This window comes from Nothoprocta perdicaria, unplaced genomic scaffold, assembly GCF_003342845.1.
Source record: "Nothoprocta perdicaria isolate Ctin4 unplaced genomic scaffold, notPer1 scaffold_281, whole genome shotgun sequence".
In the NCBI taxonomy this organism is placed as follows: domain Eukaryota; kingdom Metazoa; phylum Chordata; class Aves; order Tinamiformes; family Tinamidae; genus Nothoprocta; species Nothoprocta perdicaria.
This window is the reverse complement of record NW_020455512.1, coordinates 21,652-41,386: the sequence shown is the minus strand read 5'-3', so window position 1 is coordinate 41,386 and position 19,735 is coordinate 21,652. Positions and strand designations below refer to the sequence as shown.

General features: G+C 53.1%; 2 protein-coding genes across 2 annotated transcripts; one reads left to right on the top strand and one right to left on the bottom strand.

Annotated features, from left to right (window-relative positions):
- The first annotated feature begins 2,228 nt into the window (after positions 1–2,228).
- Positions 2,229–8,140, top strand: TMEM150C (transmembrane protein 150C). The gene is made up of 7 exons (XM_026041312.1): positions 2,229–2,330; positions 2,837–2,890; positions 3,032–3,064; positions 3,167–3,234; positions 4,408–4,535; positions 6,416–6,593; positions 7,932–8,140. Exons 1-7 carry the CDS (start codon positions 2,251–2,253, stop codon positions 8,138–8,140), a joined length of 750 nt encoding a protein of 249 aa, XP_025897097.1. The 5' UTR covers positions 2,229–2,250.
- Positions 8,141–10,127: 1,987 nt separating this feature from the next.
- ENOPH1 (enolase-phosphatase 1) lies at positions 10,128–16,195 on the bottom strand. The gene is made up of 6 exons (XM_026041303.1): positions 16,190–16,195; positions 14,737–14,838; positions 14,079–14,281; positions 13,143–13,275; positions 12,408–12,531; positions 10,128–11,648 (listed from the first exon to the last, which is right to left on the bottom strand). Exons 1-6 carry the CDS (start codon positions 16,193–16,195, stop codon positions 11,509–11,511), a joined length of 708 nt encoding a protein of 235 aa, XP_025897088.1. The 3' UTR covers positions 10,128–11,508.
- Between the last annotated feature and the right edge of the window lie 3,540 nt (positions 16,196–19,735).

The following is a 19,735-nucleotide window of genomic DNA, read 5'->3' as shown; positions in this document are numbered from 1 at the left end:
CTGCCTGTCCCACGGGGCGTCACAGGAAGAGAGGCAGAGCTGGGGGTACTCGTGCGGGTCTGCCACAATTGTGGAGGAAACCCTGAAGTCCTGCTCGCAATTTCCTGAGCTGGGACCTGGCCAGATACCTGGGGAGGGGCCTTTTCCCCTGGCTTCTTCCCTGCTCCCTGGAAAGCCCTGTTGGGCCTTACCAGTGGCTGCTCAATCTCTTTAACAGCTCTTTAATAGTCCTCCGACCTGTGAGGGCCTCCTCCAAACGCCCAGAAATCCATCCATGTTTTCACCTCTCCGAACAGTTCATTTTAGCAAGTGTCAAGGGGATGGGAATTCAAAATCCGTCATCCTCGTGTCAGCCTTAACAGCTGAGACGGTAGCAAAGACGAATGACTGGAGTGGGTACATTTATTACCGTAGCACTTGGGTAGTGCGGGGACTCTTTGGAAGATTATTATTTGAAAAGGAGTAATATTTTGCTTTCCTGAGGGAAAAGGAAGGTTTCCCTTCACCCATCTCACTGGGGACGGCCACGGCTCTGAGCCTGGAGAGTTTGAGGCCAGGATGGAGGGTCCTGGCCCAGCTCTACGTTTTCAAGGGTCATTTAATGCCATCTCCTGTGTAACAAAAGACTCTGTCCCTGGAGATATTTCTAAAGAAACAGAAGTTTTAAGCTCTTTTTGCATGTGAGGGACAGCCCAGCCAGCTGGCAAACAGAGATACCTAATCCCTACAGGAAAGGCCACGGGGCCATGGGGTAGCGGTGACCACCACCGAAGTGCCCTCAGGTGGTTGCCTACTAACTGCACCGCGGGGTAAATGATTTCCAGAGATGCCAACGGAGCCGAAACGCCGCTGCTCTGTCAGCTGCTCTCGTTTCACCTACTGCTCTCGCTCTTTTGTCCTTGATGCCAATGGTGTTTGCGCTCCATCTTGTGTCAGCGCCCGGTTCGGGATGTGTCTGCCATGGAGCCGCGCGCTCCGAGTTCGCTTGCTCGGCCCGCGGAGCCGCGTGCCGAGCAAGCGAACCCGGAGCGCGTGGCTCCGCCGGCGTGGAACCGCCGTGCCGGGAAGGGCGTCCTTAGCGTGAGGAAGGGAGCCGGGCAACGGGACCCACAAAGAAGGGAGGGCACAAGGCACTGCCAGCTCAATGCTGGACGGGTTTGTGAAGGAAAGCTGCTCTGCTGAGGAAGCTCCGTGTGCCCATAGTGTAGCAAGGGGGAGGAAACCGTGCTGGCCTTCCAGGGCACGTTCCTGGACCTAAACTACCTCAGCAGAAATGTAGCCAGCGGTGACCGYTGTGCGAAGCCTTCTCCATGTGTGCTGGACTTACGCCATCTTCCCCCACCTTTGGAGCTGCCTGCAGTAACTTGGACACGCCAAGGAGGCCGCRTCGCTCGGGTTTGTCACGCAGCTCGTGCCGGGGCTCTTGGCCTCGCGTGTCCTCGTCTTGAGGGAGATGCCCCGCTCCGCTAAYGTGCTGGTGCTGCTCCTCCTTATGCTCCCGGCCTCTGGCGGAATCAGCCTGCGGAAGAGCCCGCAGCTTTGCTCGGCGGCTGAAGTCAAGACGCTGCCATTAGGTGCGCCCTGAGCCGATTCATGTGGGAAACCGTGGCCCTGTGGAGAGGGCTCCTGTTGGCGGCTGGGGCCGAGCGCTCCCGTTTGCCGTGGCCTGCCCTGGGAGCGATGCCGGTCAGGGGAAGCTTTGCTTTGCCACTTCGGGAACCGGCAAAGAAACTGTTCCCGTGGCGCCTGCGGTGAGTTCGGGTCGTCCTCCCTGGCTTTTTGTTTCGTCTCCAGTGCTGCGGGGGGCTTTGACTTGGGGTCTCTGCCAGCTGCCAGRGTGCCGGTCTCGGGGCGCGCTGGGCTCCGCGCTGCCCCTTCCCTCAACGTTGAACCGTTTTAGACGCGGGGGTGTTTGGGGAGCASCCCCCGCCTCCTCTGCAGGAGTGCAGAGAGGAGCAAGGGGTAAATGCAGAGCAGTTTTGTGTCCCCCGCATTGTCCTTAGGGGCACTGCCYGTCCCTGTGTGCTCGCTGTGCCCCACAAGTCAGGGTGAGCAAAGACAAATCTTACTCCTTGAGTTTGCTTTTGTTGCACAAGTGAATCCTTTGCTCCTCGTTTCCGAAAGGAGAAGGCTGCATGACGAGCCTGTAGGTGCCCTTGCTGCCTTTCCAAAGAGGCAGGCAGAGAGGGAAGCAGGGGCCTGCGCTCTCCCGCCGCTCTTCTCACTGTATTTTCTGTGTTCCCAACAGGCATGGACGGGAAGAAATGCAGCGTGTGGATGTTTTTACCGCTCGTGTTCACCCTGTTCACCTCAACGGGCTTATGGATAGTGTAAGTTGCCTCTTGCGGACGTGCTCCGGCCCGGCTTTGGGCAGGAGCTTTGGACTATGAGCTCAAATTTCTCAGCACCCAACACCGTTACCGACAGCTTCACGCTGCCGCCGCTCTTTCGCCCGGATATTTCCTAGGAAAACCCACACGGGCCTTGCATTTCCCCATTCCCCTCTGTATGAGAGCTGCTTTTTGTGGGGAGCGCGGCGAAGCACGTGCACGAAACGGCCCCAATGGAAAAGGAAAGGTTATTTTTAACCCAGCTCAGCTCGGTGACCTCCTTTCCTTACCTGCCCTTGCAGCGCGGATGTAACGCCAGGGTAGATGCCACCTTGGGATGGGGAGCGAGTAGGGAACTGTCCTGGCTGCTCGAGCGGCGGCTGGTTTGGGGGTGACCCAGGGCCAAGGGGCTTTGGGATGCCCSTTGTTGTGTTGTCTGGATAGTACTTGGAACGGCACCCGGAATGAGGTTTTACACTCTTTTGGTCTTCTTCCTCACTTGACAGGTACTTTATAGCCGTGGAAGATAACAAAATTATTCCACTAAGCGTGCCAGATAGGTAAGACTTGCCTGTGTTTTTTTTCTCTATCTAAAATCAGTTGTTTGTGTTTTTTTTTTTTTAAAAAAGAAAAAAGATAAAAGCTAAATGAGAGGGATAAAAAATGTTGAATCCTGGTTCCTGTGCATTTATGTCTCCTAGGAAACCTGGTTCTAAAAGACCCCCTTATATAAGGTAAGGGAATAGTTTTCTTCCAATTACCCTTCTTATTAATGGGTGTTATTCACCTCTTTGTGCCATCCCCAAATTACAATGATAAACTTTATATTTTCCAAGTATTGCAGGTGATGCACCTCCTGCAAGCTGTGTCTTTAGCCAAGTCATGAACATGGCAGCATTTCTAGGTAGGAACCACAAGGAGAATGTTTCCTTCTCTCTCATTATTCATTTAAAAAGTCATTGGGACACAAGTAACATCCAATAAGTACTGCACATGGATCTGGTGCTGAGAAATCATTTCCACTGCTGTTGCTACCGATTAAGCCAGTATTATTTTGTCTTCATTTGTAGAATGAAGCTGGATGCATCCCAACTTTTAATTCCCTTGAGTTGTTCCCATCAGGGTTTTAGAAAAAAAAAAATCACACACAATTTCAGGGGACTGATATTTCTAAGTTTTCTAAGGATCCTGGCCTGTAGAAATGGAAATGAGAAAATTCCTGCAGATGAAAAATAGAAAATCTGTTTTTTTTTTTTTTTGTGGAGAACAAAGATCATCTTCTGTTTTCCAGGATTTGGAGGATACTGATTCTCCAGAGCAAATCATGAGAGAATAAATTAAAACAGCTTTTGCGATTTGGATTTTTCACTTACAGTGCCCTTGTTTTTCTAAACCACATTTTTTTTGGTGTTATACCACCGTTTTTGTGGATAATATAGATCTATTTTGCTCACACAGACATTTGTAACCATATGACCAGCATGTAATGAGTCTGAGCCTAAGCCTAAGGAGGGGTTCAAGCTAGCAAAACCTCCGTACTACCTTGCTTTTCCAGCTGCTTGTTTTGGATGGCAGCCCAGAGCAAACCGATTGCTTAGCTTTCCGTGTTATCCAAGCAGTATTCCCGAGGGAATGCAAGAGGGAACCATGTGAAGTTCTCCTAGGGTTATGCTCTGATGTAGCCATATACATCCTGGGCCGTACATTGCACACCGTATAACGGTCCTTTGGCCAGGATTGCAGCAGCCGCAGCAGGGCTGCTCCTCCAGCCTTTGCAGGAAAAATATTACATGAATATTCCCAGCTGCTTGTCTCCTTCAGTTTGGAGAAAGCCTGAAAGATCCCGGGGTGGCCACGGGTGCAGCTCCTGGTCCCGGAAAGCCGGGTCCAGCCCTACTTGGGTTAGAGGAGAAAGTCTCCTGGTGTTTCATGCCTCACATGACTAGCGGGAGGGGGGCCATGCAGAACCCTTAGCTCTAGTCTGCAGGTGGGTCCCGTAGGCCCGAGTGCCCCAGGCAGGTAGTTGCTGCAGTGTTTTACCTAAGGACACATCTCGGAATCTCTGCTTCTTCATCAGCGCTGGTGGTTTCTGTGCTGCGCTTCATTCAGCTGAAGCCCAAGGTGCTAAACCCTTGGCTCAACATCAGCGGCCTCGTGGCCTTGTGCCTGGCCTCCTTTGGCATGACTCTCCTCGGCAACTTTCAGGTACTGCTCCCTTGGTTCCTCCCCTCCATCCACCCGTTTATTACTCCTTAACCTGCTCCTCCTYCTCGGACCACTTTGCATCATGAAGCACAGCTAGGGCTGATCAAATAGGTCCGACTACCTCTGACGTGAGCTCTGGAGATAACGTGTGAGGCTGTCCCAGACCTCCTCTACCTGCTCTGCCAGCTCCATGTGCCGTAGGAAGCGGCTGCAGCAACATGCTGAGATGAAGGATCCTGATAATTTTTCAGGTCTTCCCAGCAGGAGCAGCACCCTCGTGCTCGCGCTCCCCGTGCGGACAGCCGGTGCCCACTGAATCTCTTGAGCCCTGCGACTGGCACGGATGGTCCTGGGTGAAAAGACTGACCTCCAAATCCATGTGGGCAGCTGTGCTAACAGACACACGGCTGCCCCCCCGGATCCAGCATAAAAATCCTGTGTGCCTCACCTGAMATGTGTCTGTCGATCAAATCTGCCTCCTGCTTGTGCTCGGACTGGCCACGAGAGGGATGCAGTGGAAAAATCCTTCTTTTCCCGATGTGAGGGGTGCCCTGGCTGAGGTCGGTGCAGTCTCTGATCTTCTGCTCTGTCCAGGCAAACAAGCTGTGAGCTGCACCAGCTTGCTCTGTAGGGCGAGGATATAGGGTTATTCACTTATTTTTGTACAGATATGGAAGCTATTTTGATTGTTTCTGATTTTCCCCAACTCTGACTCTTAGAGGCTAAACTGTTTTTTTCCTGCAAGCTTCCCAGCTGGAAACTCCTTGGCTCCTTTTAACAGACTTCTATTGCTGTGAGAAGGATGCTGCTTGTACTGCACAGGGCCAGGGAAGCAGTTTCCACCTTCCTCCTTTCACTTTCCCCTCGGAGCAAAGGCCTGTTCCTTAAAAGTGGGTGCTCTGAATCATTCTAGTTTATGGACTCTGCACTCATAATCCCTGCCTTCCTGCTTAGCGGTATTTTTGCTTAGATCTTGTGCCAAATCGTTGAAAGTATGTGGTAATTAGACCTTGGTCTGCGCTTTTTTTCTTCCTTTTTCTTTTTTTCTCTTTTTTTTTCTTTTTTTTGAGCTGAATGTGGCATTAAATCACATTTTTGGAAAATTACAGATTGGGATGTTTTATAGAGATGCCTTGGGAAAGCCAGCTCAGCCCTGTTTTCATCTGTGCCATCAGTTGAAATAAGTTTTTATAAATAAAAAGAAACAAAATGAGGAGGAAGCGGGGAAGGAGCTCGGTGAAGGCAGAGCTATAGGTTGTTATTTTGTAAATTGTGGCTTGTTTGATGGGAATTTCTTAAGTCATAGCCGGCTGCARGGAGGAATTATGACTTTATTGTTTCTTTCCTAGGGGATCCTCAGAGGGAAAAGGGAAATTGTTGAGCTTGTTTCTTGCCTATTCTGGGCTTTCCGAGTCGAGTTGCGCCCTGGAGGGGGCTCTTTGCAGGCTCCTRCGCCTTGAGCCTGGCTTTGCCTCGGCCTTGTAGAGCCGGGGCTCTGGCCGCTCCCTGGCTGGGCAGCACTGGCTTGTTTCTGCCGAGCAAGACCCAGCGGGCTGTCCTTGCAGGGATGCCAAGGCGGGAAAGGGCTGCTCTCCGAGCACAGCCCTGGTGGCTCTCGTCAGGATGCTGCCCAGCGGCGTCCCCAGGACCTTGCACCTTCCGCTGTGCTTGGCGGGAGGCAGAAGATCCTCTTGCCTGGGGCAGCTACCTCGTCCTGGTTACAGGACACCTTAGGTCTCAGCCAGAGGAAACGTTGCAGCATGTCTGTCTCATTGCCCTTATCATTCCCCCTCTTCTCTATCCCACCCCAGCAGCACCCCTCCCTGGCTAGTAGATGGTTTCTGTTGCGCCCGACCCACAGCAGTGCTGTTTCCTCCTAGCTGTCCAATGATGAGGAGATCCACAACGTGGGCACCTCGCTGACCTTCGGCTTCGGCACCTTGGCCTGCTGGATCCAGTCCGCCCTCACCCTCAAGATCAACCTGAAGAACGAAGGACGGAAAGTCGGGATCCCCCGAGTTGCCCTGTCCGCCGGCATCACCCTCTGCGTGGTGCTCTGTATCCTTTGGTCTGGCTCCTTGGGAAGGCAGGTGACCTAGAGGTCTGGCGCTCTCTCAAGCAGGCACCACACACCTCACATCCATCCTCGGATCTCAAAGCATTCGGGCACTGGTCGTCTTGTCTCTTAACCTCATCTTGTGGCTGGTTCCTTTGTGACTCCTGCTTTACATGGAAGCACCGCTTTATTGCTGGGCTGACCTCTCACTTCCCCCATATTTTTAAAACTTGCTCATAGTGATTTCTGAGGTGGTTGTGATGCTGGAAGAGTAGCCATGTTATTTATGGCACTACCACTTAGCTGCACAGTAGCATTTAAGATCGTGCAAAATAYGGGGAGAAAAAAGTCTCGGGAAAACAAGCAAACAGGTGAAGAAATCAGGTTCCTGCAGAGGAAAAGAATTTCATGTATGTGTTAAAATGCTCCAGGCGGATACAGCCAGGTCTGTTCTCTGAAAGGAGCATCACACCCAGAAGCTGCTAGGTCACAGCAGTAGAGTGAGGCGGTGGGGTTTTGGTAGGGGAGTCTGCAGTCTGGGTGGACATGTGATTTTCTCCTCCTCTTTGTCCTTGTTGGTCCCAGTCCAGCCCTTCTATGTGCACCACTCCTCAAGTGGTCTGCAGCCCCACTTCGGYGGATCACTTCAGCATGAGTGCTGGGGCAGATGAGAGGACAGCAACGAACTCTCAGGAATAAGCTAGTCCTCCTCTTTTGGGGGACAGCCTGGTCTTAAAATAATGCTGTGGAGTTGTGTGATCCTGTGCCCTCAGACTGCAGAGGAAATGCTGAGACACAGGAGAGGGAGAAGGAGGTTTCAAGGAGAGCTACAGGGAGCCTGGGCCGTCTGCCACATCGGGAAGGTGCCCTGGGATTTAGAGAAGCTGAATATTGCTMTTAAGGAGCACTCGAACATGACACAATAGCCAGCAGGGAGACTTGGGTGCCAGGCCATATGCAGACTGAGCACACGGGTGTTTGAGCCTGGAAGACAGGTTTGGGCTCCGGCAATGTTCTTCGCAGTGTAACGTGCCATTTTGTGTAGGTTCATGTTTGCACGTTTCCCAGGAAGGGCTGATTTTGCAGGTGATGCGTGGAGAAAGGCAGATGGCAGTGTGGAGCGGAGGATATTCTCATGGCCTGTGGAGCAGTGATCTGCTCCAGCGTCTCCAGGAGGTTCCTGGAAGCTGAGGGTGCAAAGTCTGGGGCCTCGAGCCCCATCTCCCTGGCTCTGTCACGGCTCCCCAACCTCTTGGTGCCTCCTTGCCGCGTTAGATGTTTGCCAGTGTCCCGGCTCCCCCGAGCTCTCCCAGGCCATTCTCCCTAACTTCCTCTTCCAGATTTCATCCTGATGGTGCAGGACATCCACATGTACGCCGCGAGGATCCAGTGGGGCCTGGTCATGTGCTTCCTCTGCTACTTCGGCACCTTCGCCGTGGAGTTCAGGCACTACAGATTTGAGATCGTTTGCTCCGAGTATCAGGAAAACTTCCTGAGCTTTTCCGAAAGTCTATCTGAAGCCTCCGAGTACCAGACGGATCAGGTGTAGCCCATCCTCTAGTGGGGGGGCTAGGGGGGCTGCGGTGTTCTTGGGGGTTAAACATGGCCACATTGATTCTTTTTTGATGAGTTTGTTTTCCGTGTGCAATCACACCTGTATTGCCAAAGGGCTCGGAGGGCAGCTGCCTCCCAAAGAGCCGTCAGAAACACCCGTCCGATGGAGGAGGAGTGGGACGCTTTGACCTGCAGGGTGAGGGAGCTCCGGGTTCTGCTCCCAGTGACTCTTTCTGGGCAGCTGCCGCAGTCCCGCGGCTAAGGAAGGAAGGAAGGAAGGAAGGAAGGAAGGAAGGAAGGAAGGAAGGGAAAGGACCCGCGTGGGCACGGCGAGCCCTGCCGAAGTCGCCAGCTTCCCAGTCACTAGACCTCATCCTCCATGTATGTAGCGCTCTCTTGTTTGCAACTTGGTAACCTGCTTTGTGTAGCTGGGTAGGGGCAGGAAAGGAGCCTCCTGACCGAGRCTGCCCCATAGCCAGGCGGGTCGCGTACCCGCCGGCGCGGCCCCGGCTCCCGCTGCCGTGGGGCACGGCGCTCTCCTCCGCCTGCCAGGCCCAGCAGCTGGGCCCAGCAAAGGCAGCCGCTGAGTCCAGGCACRGGGGGCTGCCTGGACGCTCCAAAGCCGACCCGGGAGGGCTGCTTCCTGTAGGAGTTTAGGGCTTCCAGTGCATGGCACGGCAAATATTTCAAAATCCTTTTTTTTTTTTTTTCATTGTTGTTTTTAAAGACACCATACTTACCCACAATGGAGACCTGTTGTGGGTGGGTTTTACGGGCATAGTTTTGGTTTTGCCCCTCGCGCGCTTAGAGGTCAAGTTTCAGAGAGCTGCTGGCAGGCCTAGGCTCTGCTTCRGCTCCAGCCCTCCCTCCGGGGCCGGTTTTCCTGAGCGGGCTCTGCCACGAGCTCCGGATTTGAAGGTTGGGCTTCCTAGGAGCAGAGTCCCAGGAGGACCAGGGCTTGGGAAGTTGCAGGAAGCAACCAGGGAGGAGACAAGAGCTTCTCCCCGAGGGCAAGGGAATTAATCCTTCCTCTCCTCTGAGCTGAATGACCAAAACCAGTTTTATTGCGGACTCCCAACCGGGGCTGGAATTGCAACCCMGAAGTGAGGAACTTTTCCAGCAGACGAGCGGGCTGCTGCCTCCGCTGAGCTCAGGAAGGCATCGTGTCATCGCCGCGGGAAGAGCAGCAGAACGGAAAACGGTGGCAAGAAGACATTTGAAGGGGAACTCCTACCCCCGAGTGGCATTTCTGACAGAAGGGAAAGGGCACGGGGGAATTCAGGGCTCAGCCAGGGAACGCGAGAGGAAAGCTGCCAAAACCAGCGCCAACGGGAAGCTTCCAAGCAGCCCTTCACGTCGTTGGGGCAAAACTTGCTGTCGGCAGCTCCGCTGCGCGCGGGCTGTGGGCTGGATTGCTGCAGCTCCCCCTRCTCCTCGGAGCTGCGGCGCTAGCGGGAGGCTCGTGTCCATCTGCACGGGGGGACCGCAGCGCCGCGCACGGAGGGGACACGGGGACACGGACGGGGATTCTCATACACCCTGAGCGCGGCCGCAGCAGGGAACAGTGTTCTGGTTTAATGGTGTTTTACTGTAAATAGGCCACTGTGACTTTTTTTTTAATTATTATTATTCAAGTACTATGTTCAGTTTTCTCATTTTATATTTTGGAATTTTATCAAAGGAAAAAAAAAAAAAGATGATGTTTGTGATTTTTTTTTTCTTTTCCTATATGCAATCCAAACTGAAATTCAGGTTTTTGGTGATAACTCTGTACATTTCTTACCGTGTTTCTAACAGCACATTTCCATACAGTAAAAGGACTGCCGCTCCACACAGAAACAGGACCACTAAGTAAAGTGCTTTTATGGAGAACGTGTGCTTTATTTTTCCCCCGTACCCCATGCACAGTTGTATGACGGACAAGACAGAACAGGAGATGAGTATTTACACTGTCGTGACACAAATTAACAGTAAAGAAGCCAGGGACTAGTCAGCCATGCAGATACACTCCTTGTAACAGCTGCGAATTAGCAGGCTTGTTCTGGGGGGCAGATCAGGCCCGGGAAGGCACTGCCTCTGCTTCCAAGCCTTGCCTGCTACCATCAGTGTTTTACGGTGCTGGCATGAGGGGAATTCCTCCCCAAATGCCTTTCTCAGGCTTGTTGTCTACCCAACAGCCTCAGCACGGACATCTAGACATACATCAGAGTTCGGGAGAGCGTTTGGATTCTGTTTGGGCGCTCTCAGCGCAGAGCCAGGAGCGCAGGCTCATGCCCAGCCCTACAGAAACCAGCTAATGATCCCCAGGAACAAGGTCCCAGCAGGAGCGAACGGGGTCTCAAGGTTTCACGCCGCCCCTGTTCCTGCTCTTATTTGTTTCTGAGCCTTTGTACCCTGCTCGAATCACAGGATGATTTGGGAGGTAGTGCTGCTTCCTTAGAGGGGCAGGCTCGCCTGCCTCAAAGAATTGGACCAGGAAGGATAAAGCGGAAGAAACGACGTGTTTACGGGTTTAAAAAAATAGAGCTGCCTTTAAGTGATGGAGTCAGTGACAGACAGGACAGCTAAATACTGCAGCAGAGCCAACACAGTGAAAGCAAACTGGYGTTTTCATTGACTGCAGTAGGAGAAGCTCCGTGAGCATCTGGTATAAACTGGCACAATTTAGGCAGGGGGGTGCGAAAAGGCTCGGGTTTTAGTGCTCAACGAATSCAGCAGGATGCACCCGTTAGCAGCAATCCCATATAAAGAGCTGCTCCCAGGTGCTGGGATTGGTTGGTCTTGCTGCTGAGCAGCTGCTCAGTGGGAATGGGTCAGCRATGCAGCTGCTTGGCCCCTACAGCTCCACAGCACTCAGTAGCGCCATGAGGTGAGTTTAGGATTTAGTTTTTCAATAGATACGGGCCTAACTTTGAGACGGTTAACTTAATGCGTGAGGCAGAAATGCCCTCTTCAGGGTGAAGCTTGTTTTGCCTCCTGATGCCCTCTGGGAGAAGTGGGGACGCAAGCTCTGTTTGCAGAACGCTCTCGGGGAGGACGCTGCTCCCGAAGGGGCTCCTCAGCACCAGGACGCAATTAAGTGACCTGGAGGGAAGCCTCCTCCGGGCTAATTCCTACCTGGAAAGCCAAGGAAAAGCAGCGTTCGTGGGCCTTGCTCCTCAGACTGCTCGCAGCTCCTGGCAGGCTTTTGCAGTCCTAGTGCATTAGGAACCCGCCGCCGTTCTCCCCACCACACCTGCCCTAGTTGTGGGTCCAAAACATGATGTGGGTTTGGCTTTAAACTCTGATTACTGACATAGTTAACTAAGGTTACACGAAGACAACCGAGGGGAAGCACAGCCGTCTGTGCGTGCCCCCCCTTCCCTAGGTGGAGGAAGGCAGGAAAAGTTCAGTGAAAGATGAGATGAGGCTGTAATAGGACTTCTCGTCGTCCGTCAGCCCCGCGTTGCCAGGCCTGATGACCACAGCCACGTGGGTATCGGCTTCCTCGGCAGCGTTCGCCTCTGAAACAGAGAGGAGAGAGAGCAGGGATGAAAAACCCCCCAAAACACCGGCGTGTTTTTTAAAGGGTGAGACTTCACAAAATGACTTTAGTGTGTGGTGCTGTAGGGTCCTAGTACAGCGCGGAGCAGATGCTCTCTGGATGCTCCCGTGCAGGCAGCAGACGCTGCAGCTGGACCTGCACCACCAAGAAGCTGCACCGGAGCCGGGCAGTGGTGTTAGCAAAGGAAACACCTGCAACTACCCTAGAGCCGGGAAAAAAGCGTTCTCCATGCAGACAACTGGTGGGTCTCCCTCCAGACCTGTCTCCAACGCCCTTTGGCCTCCCAAACCACTCCATTGTTTCTCTCTCTGGAAAACTCACAAGCTCCATCAGGTGCCCACTMGGTCACCCTAGTGCTCCCTAGGTCCCGAGCAGCCTGGACGTGCTGTGCCAGTCACGTCCCCTACACGGTGCGTGTACAGCCCCGGGGCATGTGGCTGCAGAGGGGGATTGTGGCAGCTCTGTCAGAGCCCTCCGAGGGATGCAGAGCAGCCCAGGACGGAGTATTGGCTGCTCTGTAGAGAGGAGGGAAGAACACTCCGATCCGCTGCTGTTTGAGGACCTGAAGCTTGAGGAAAGAGCAGGGCAGTGTGGTTGGGTGGATGCCATGGAAGTAAGGCAGGGTGCAGCATTTGGGGGTGTTTGTTGCAAGTCAGCAACATGTGGCTGAAGATCCTCCTCCCAACAGGAGAGCCTGCAGGCCCAGCAGGCCACCTACCTCGAGGGACATCGGTCAAGAAGAGGATGTTGTTAGTTGCACACCCGATGCTCTCCGCGATCCTTCTGTAGCTCTCGCTTTCTACCTTGGGACCTATCTTGGTATCGAAGTGGCCATCAAAGAGCTAAAAGAGAAAGGTAAAAGCAACTGCTGCACCTGAAGAGCAGAGCTACAGGGAGTCCCTTTTCATTCCCACCACAACAGGAGCCAACGAAGAGCTCCTAGCCCTGGCACTGAGCAGATCTGTGGGCAACATGATGCTTTTAACAGCAYAGAGAGGAGGCAGAGCTGTACAGAGAGGAGTTCCACAGAGCTTTTCTCCTCGTCTTTAAGTTAGAGATATTGCTCCGTGGCATCAGGTGCTTGTCACCAATCCTTAGGGTGCTCTGCTCAGCTTCTCTTTTTCTGCAGGACTTTATGAAATGGGGACCAACTTAAAATGAGAAACAAGCCTGGGACAGGACAACAGGTATGTCCCAACCCCTGCCCAGCTGCGCTAACCACAGCCCTGCTGAGTGCTGAACTCGCTTTCTGCTCTCACTGGTGGCGCACGTGGGGCTGCAGCTACAGTTTTTGGTTGGTGGAGCTGCTCTGCACATCAAGTTTATTGCTGTTTTTCTACATAAGACTCTATTCTTCAAGTGGTAACAGCAAGAGCAGTCGTGCCCTCCCAATTCTTGGAATGAACTGCTCTGCAGAGGGAGAATCTGTAAGGCAAGTGATGAGCTTATCTACCTCTAGAATATCACCTTCTGTAGAGTAGCCGAASAGGAGCTTCTGGGCTTCCACGCTCCCTGAGGAGTAGATGTAGATCTTCATCCCTGCTTCTCTCCACTTCCGGATGGCTGGAACCACATCCTCAAAGACTCTGGGAAGCAAAACAGGAAAGCGGGTAAGGACCAAGCCCGGACATGCCCTAGCTTGAGCCATGCACCATGTGAACTGTCCCATCGGCACCAATAAGGATTTCATCTTCAATCCGACCAATGCTTTCAGCATCCTGTAACATATTCTTAACTCCAGGTGACTGAGTGGCTCCTTGATGGCTACGCAGGCAGCAGCTCCGATGAGCTGTTCCCAGATATTTGGCAGGAGCTTCTGCAGCCCCTTCAGTTTGGAGAGGGGAGGAAAGGCTTGGGAACGTGGCCTCCAGCCACTGTTGTGCAGCAAGGAGGAATAAGRAGGAGGTGGACAGGGAATAAGACAAGCTCTTGCATCCTGCATCCCGCCTGCCTGATGAGGTTTAAGTTTTGGCAGGAGTTGTGCCTATAAGCTACGTATCTGAACAGGGTAAAGCCACCCAAACATGCATAGAGAGGAGATAAGATTTTACTACTTTAGGAATGTGAAGTGCACAGTTTAACCAAATGTCTCAGGACTCTGGCAGTCCCTTTTTATACACCCTTGGGTTACAGCTGAAACACAAAGAGGAGTCTGGAAGACAAAAAGAAGTGGAAAGGCAAGAGATCCTCAGGTAAGAGGACAAAGCAGGAGGAAATGAGTAAAAGAAATAAAATGACTCCTGTTTCACAGCAGCAGCGGCCTGGCTTAAGTCACCTTTGAAAGCAAACACATTGGCTTCTCTGCTGGGGGGTTTTCTATCTTAATGTTCATTTTCTGGATTTTATACAGGTATTCCAGGGAAAGGTTTCGAATGCCAGAGTTACTCACTCTCCTTTCACGTGTCCTGTTGCATAGGCCGCCCTCCACATATGGCCCTGCAGTTGTTTCAGCGCTGTGGTCTTTCTGTCCAGGGACATCTGCCAGCGCACGTTGTCCACGACGGCCTGGATAACCCGCTCCAGCTCCTCCTCGCCGCTCCCGCTCTCCAGAGGGATTGGGACAACTCCATCCAAGCTGGAGTCCTCTAGAGCCTGCAGTTCACCAGCCACAAAAAGAGGTGGGGAGGAGGCAGGGTGGTGTCAAGATGAAGCTATCAGATTGGGATGCGTTTTCTCACGCTGAGGCTGTCTGCTGCGCAGGGCCAGAACCTGCCACCCCGTGCAGGACAAGTGCTCTGCCAACCYCTTCCCACGCTGCTTCCCAAGCAGGCGCCCAGAGGCTGCGCGTGGCAGCTTGAGCAGGGACTCCCAGCTGCACACCAAGCAGGGCAGCTTGAGCACCACGCGGACACCGTGCCGGGCCGAGGATGCGCCTCGGCAGCCGATGCTCGTGCAGGACAAGCTCTGCCCATCGAGGGACAGGCCTTGGGGGGCACTTGCCTCCACGGGGGGATGGAGAAGACCCCTCGGGTTGTCTGCAGAGACTGCAGGGGAGCTGGAGTYCCAAGCAGGCAGTAAAACCACATGGAGACACTTATCCAGCCCACCTGTTTGCGCAGCAGCCCGACGTCCCGCTGGCACTCCTCCTCCTCCCAGTGCGCGCGCAGGTACTCCTTAATGTTGTCCGTGATGTAGGGGAACAAGGTGTCCTGCGGGCACATGACAAAAGCAGGCAGCGCGGTTAAGCGGAYGCAGGTAAGTCAGGCTTAGTCTTAAACCCCCCACGTGCACATGCTGGCAGGTCTGATTGTTTTTCCCGCTCTGTTCTCACTTTCTCTCCAGCGTGACAAGCTACACAACCCTGTGCCCAAGTTGTCTGTCTGCTTTCACATCAACACTAACYTTGAACTAAGCTTAGTACTTGGCTTAGAAGAAAAGTTTAGGTAGGTGCAGCTTCCCAGGCTCAGCAAGGAAAGCAGCRGAAGAGGCTTCACCAGCAGCAAAGTTCCTTGTGTGAATGAGCAGGTGACCGAGCCTTTCCCTGGACTTGTCTGAAGGCATTAACTCCCTCACGTGGTAGATAGGACTGTGAGTTCCCACAAACTCGGGATTTGAAGGCCGCCCGCCCGCTGACGTGCTCCGAAGCGACAAGTTGCCCTGTTCTATTTTTACTGGCCCCGCTGTCCTCAGCGAGGTCGCGCTGGAGTGAAATTCAAGTTGTCACCCAAAGGAGGCAACTGTGTGCGCGGCGGCCTGCAGAAACACGCTGGTTCGGGAAACACTGAGCTCCACAATGGAAAACAGTGAAAAAACGCTTCCAAACGAAATAAAAGGGAGGCAGGAAAGATGCTAACACAGTTACAGGTAACCACAGACATGTGGGCAAGCAGAAACAGTTACAGATTATTTCCATTGCCGGTGYTTTCGTGGCAGCCGGGTGTGTTGACGGATAAGGGCCCCGGGCCAAGGAGCAGCCTTGGGACAGGAGGGCAGRCAGGGAGCCCTTCCGTCCCCATCCAGGTGTCCCCGTCCACGGGTGACGGATGGGGACGTTGCTTTGAAACAGCACTAGGGGGTTGGCTCTGCGGCCCCAAACCCGGGTTTGTAAAAGGTGAGGGCYTGAGAACACACGTTGGCTTTGCGGGGAGAGGTACGATGGCTTGGTCTTGATTTCGGTGGCAGACAGAAAACCATTAGTGAACAGAGCTGCATTTACGGAGCTTTTTTGGAAGGAGGAAGGCTTTGAAGAGAGCTTTTCGTCAAAGGATGTCACAGTCACTCTTTTTTTTTTCCCCCTTTAATCAGTTAGATAAAAGCATTTTTTCCTTCTCAGTTTCTCCTAATTTGATACATCGAATTTTCAGTTTGTCCCATCCACGGTGATACTGCCTCACTGCAAAAGGAACTGAAGTGTAGGCAAAAAATAGGAGGTGGAAGAGTAGGGGGAAAACTAAACTCATCTCTCCTGAAGCAGAACAAAAAGCCAATGCTTTTTTTTATCCTCTCTCTGTGTCACCTTTAATACTGTCACGGAGCAGAGCACGACGTGATGTGAGTTACCTTCATTTTACTGTCACCTCTTCAGTCAACTGAGGTCCAGGTAATATTGGCCATACTTGTGAAAATGAAGCTTTGCTGCAACGTACAGGGGCAGAAAATTGGACTACCGTTTAATTAGAAGAAGAGTCCGAAATGCCCACGTGTTATTTAATTAAAAAAAAACCCAAAAGTGTTCCTGAAAGCAGTGTGTAGCAACAAGACTCTTTGATTCTTTTCAATCACTAAACTGTTGCATATTTTAAAGGTAATGTAAATGTGGGAGGAAAAGCAAATCTTTTTATAAGCCAAAATAAACCTCCCATAAAACTGCCCCAGGAAATCGGCAGCCGTGTCATACCAGCAGCCGCTTTCTCATTCCCTCATTTGAGCTCAGTAAGTTTCAAGGTACCTTTTAGATTTCCTAGGAAATCACACAGCATCCGTGGGGAAAGGGACTTGACTCCGTGCCATGGTGTTGTTATCCTGGGGGTTATTTTTAGTGGCTGAAATAGGAGCGAGCGGGTGGCACGGCCGAGTTTGCCAGGGAGCCCAAGCCTGGGATGAGCCCAGCGAGAGCAGAGCAGAACAAAATCCCAGGCAGCGAGTCCCGAGATCTTTTTCCTGGTAAGCAGATTGTTATCCCGTTCGTTACTAGAAATAAATTAACAGCTGGAATGTAAAATGTCCCGTCTGAATCAGATGCTACCTTGGCTTTGGAGGCGAGTTTCCTCCTGCTGCTGCTGCCTGGGGAGGCAGCACTGCGGGAACAGCAGCTCTGCAGGCATTAGCTAAGCGGGAGGTCTTGAGGGGACTGACTTAAAGCCAGATTAATTGTATTTGTAGCTGAAAACTTAAGCAAAAGGGGCATAAGAAGGCTGCAGGGAAGCCTGTGGGAAGGGAGAGAGGCGTGGATAGCCTGAGATAACACGCTGGGCAATATTGACCGCTGTGTGAAAGGTTCTGTGAAATTCAGTGTATTCGGTGATGAAGTGGATTGTAAGCGCTGGAACCCGACCCGAAGCGCGCGCTGCTGGTAAACGGGGCGCTCTGGTTGGAGAAACGATACCTGGGGGGAAATCAGTGAATTAGTGACGAGCAGCATGGGACAGATCRCTTAGAAAGCTCCAGGTTGATCCCAGAGAAACGACCATCTGCGTTTCAAGGGCTGGGAGTTTGTGTAGAAGAATGATTCCCGGCATCCTATTAAAAAAGTCCGGTTTTCCAGAAACCAGACCTTTTCCAGAAAGGCCTTAGCTTTCAACAGGTCCCTCGCTGGCAGTTGGGGTTAATGGGGGCCCTAGGGCTGCTCTAACCAGCCCAGTAAATTGGCCCAGTTTTCCATTTTGGATACAGGAGGCGCAGACGTGCGCGAAGCCGAGTGCTCCGGCTCGGGGAGCCGCCTTCCCGCCCCATCTCGCCGCTCGCAGCGACATTAAGCCACGTAACGAGCGGGGTTTATTCTCCACGTGACAGCCTGGCAGCGCGCTGGGATTAGCGCCCGTGGGACAGCAGGCAGCCAAGCCGGGAGCCCGCGTGGACGGCGCAGGCCAAATCCCTCGGGACCAATAACAACCGGCTCTTCAACACGAAATCTGGCCAGGGCAAGGGGCTCGTTGAGGCTCCCGGATCCAGAGGCTAAAGCCCRGTTTACCAAATTACACCTCTCCTCGGCCATCTGCTTTCTCTGCCACTGGGGATCCAGGAAAAAAGGATTAAAAAAATCCCCCACGAAACCCACAACTTTGGTGGCATTAACATGCAAAAGATAGAGGCCTAACACCTCGGCTTAATCCACACAAATCCAAATAAACAGCCCTTTTCATAYCCAAAATTCTAGTGTTAAAGGAGTAAATGAAATTAGTAACGCCTGCAGGACCAAGGGTGGACCTTCTGAAGGGAAAACAACCGTAACAGAGGTGAAATGAAAGCCCCAGGAAAATAAATCACTTTAGGTGTCCTCGGGATTTTCAGTAAGTCRGGAGTTGTAGTTCATCTGCCTCCCTGTAGTGTAAAGACTTGAGCTAGGGAGGTTTCTTGGGCCCATTACAGGTACCGGCTACGAGCGTGACACCAAACTGCCTCCTGGGTGGTTGTAGGCAGCTTCCTCCCTCTGTTCCACTATGTGAATCGTTGCATCTGTTTGAATTAGAAGATGTCAAGGGAAGGGAAGCAGCTGTAACACCATCTAAATCAGTAGTCTTTTTTTTAATTTTTTTTGCAGAGCACTAGAAGAGCGTAGAAAGGAAATATGTAGGTCATATTGCTGAGCCGTGGAACCGTGTTAGCGGAAAGACCTAGAAAGTCTTGCAGGCGCGTTCCCCCTCCAAACACTATGTGGGTCACAAAGCACCCTCCCCTACTCTAAAGAAAAACTGAATTATTGGCACAAAACACCCACCAAAAGCCCTAAGATGCCTCAGGGAGGTGGACACTGAGGGCAGGAGCAGTCCGTAGCGACCCAGCGTCTCGAACGCGGGGCAGTTCCTCCCTTCCGTGCAGGGTACGGCAGACTCCAGCTGCGGGGGACCCCCRAGCTGCAGCTGCGGGGCGCCCTGCACGTTTGAACAGCCTCTTTTTGGAGGCGGGTTGCCCAGACACCCTGCCCTGACCTAAACCAGCCCCATCACAACCTCAGGGCCCCCTCTGAGCAGTCACCCCCGCGGCACCAGTAACTACAATCCACTTGCTCCACGCRTTGCCTTCCCCTTGGGTTGGCGCTCTGAGCCACGCAGGGGGAAAAAATGTGTGTAAATCTCGGCTGGCTCTTGCCCTTGCAAAGGGAAAAGGCGGGCGATGCCCTAGGGCTGTGATTTCGGGCTCTCTGCACACTTGCTGCTCCAGCTCCAGCTGGATTTGCACTTCGACAGCATTCCTAGCGCTACCAGGGCGTTGAAGGACTCTTAAATAGAGCCCTATTAAATACGGAGCTGCCCTGCATTAGTTCTTTACAGCCTTGGCCCCAGAAAAAAAAAAAAGGCTCATAATCCATGGGCGGCWGGAGCGCAGCACCACGGCCAAGGCAGGAAGCTCTTCCCTCTCCTGGGGAGCCTCTCGAGCACAGCCTGCAGCCTCCCAGGGGGTCACGCTTACCTTGGGGGGACAAGGGCGCTCTGAGGTGCCTAGGCCAAGGACGGGGCAGGCCCCCCCAAACTTGGCGCAACCCCGTTTTTGGGGAGCGAGCGGATCCAAGGGCAGCTACGGGCTGGCCGTCCTGCAAACCCAACGCCCCCGTCCCGGGCACACACACAAACCGGGAGCGTTTTATTTCTTCCAYCCGCCCCGCCGGGGGTATTTTCCGCCCAGGAAGGGAAGGCGCCGAGGGGCAGCGTGTCCCGCAGCCCGGCGCAGCCTCCCACGTGCGGGGATGGGGGGTCCAAGGGAATGGCCGCAGCCACGGGAAGCCGTGAGACCGCCCGCTAAATAAAACTAAATAATAATAATAATAATAATAATAAGAAGAAGAAGAAGAAGTAATAAAAGGGGGGAGCAGGTTCCGGCAGCGCCGCTGGGGGCCATCGGCACGGCCGCTGGCGCGGCGCTCGTGGCCGTTGGCGCGGCCGTTGGCGC

What these genes read in the sequence shown, in the direction of transcription:
- TMEM150C (XM_026041312.1), top strand. Translation starts at nt 2,251, where the DNA reads ATGGACGGGAAGAAATGCAGCGTGTGGATGTTTTTACCGCTCGTGTTC. An exon ending in CCACTAAGCGTGCCAGATAG is followed by an intron (nt 2,891 to 3,031) that starts GTAAGACTTGCC and finishes TATGTCTCCTAG; the next exon opens with GAAACCTGGTTCTAAAAGAC. An exon ending in GAACATGGCAGCATTTCTAG is followed by an intron (nt 3,235 to 4,407) that starts GTAGGAACCACA and finishes CTTCTTCATCAG; the next exon opens with CGCTGGTGGTTTCTGTGCTG.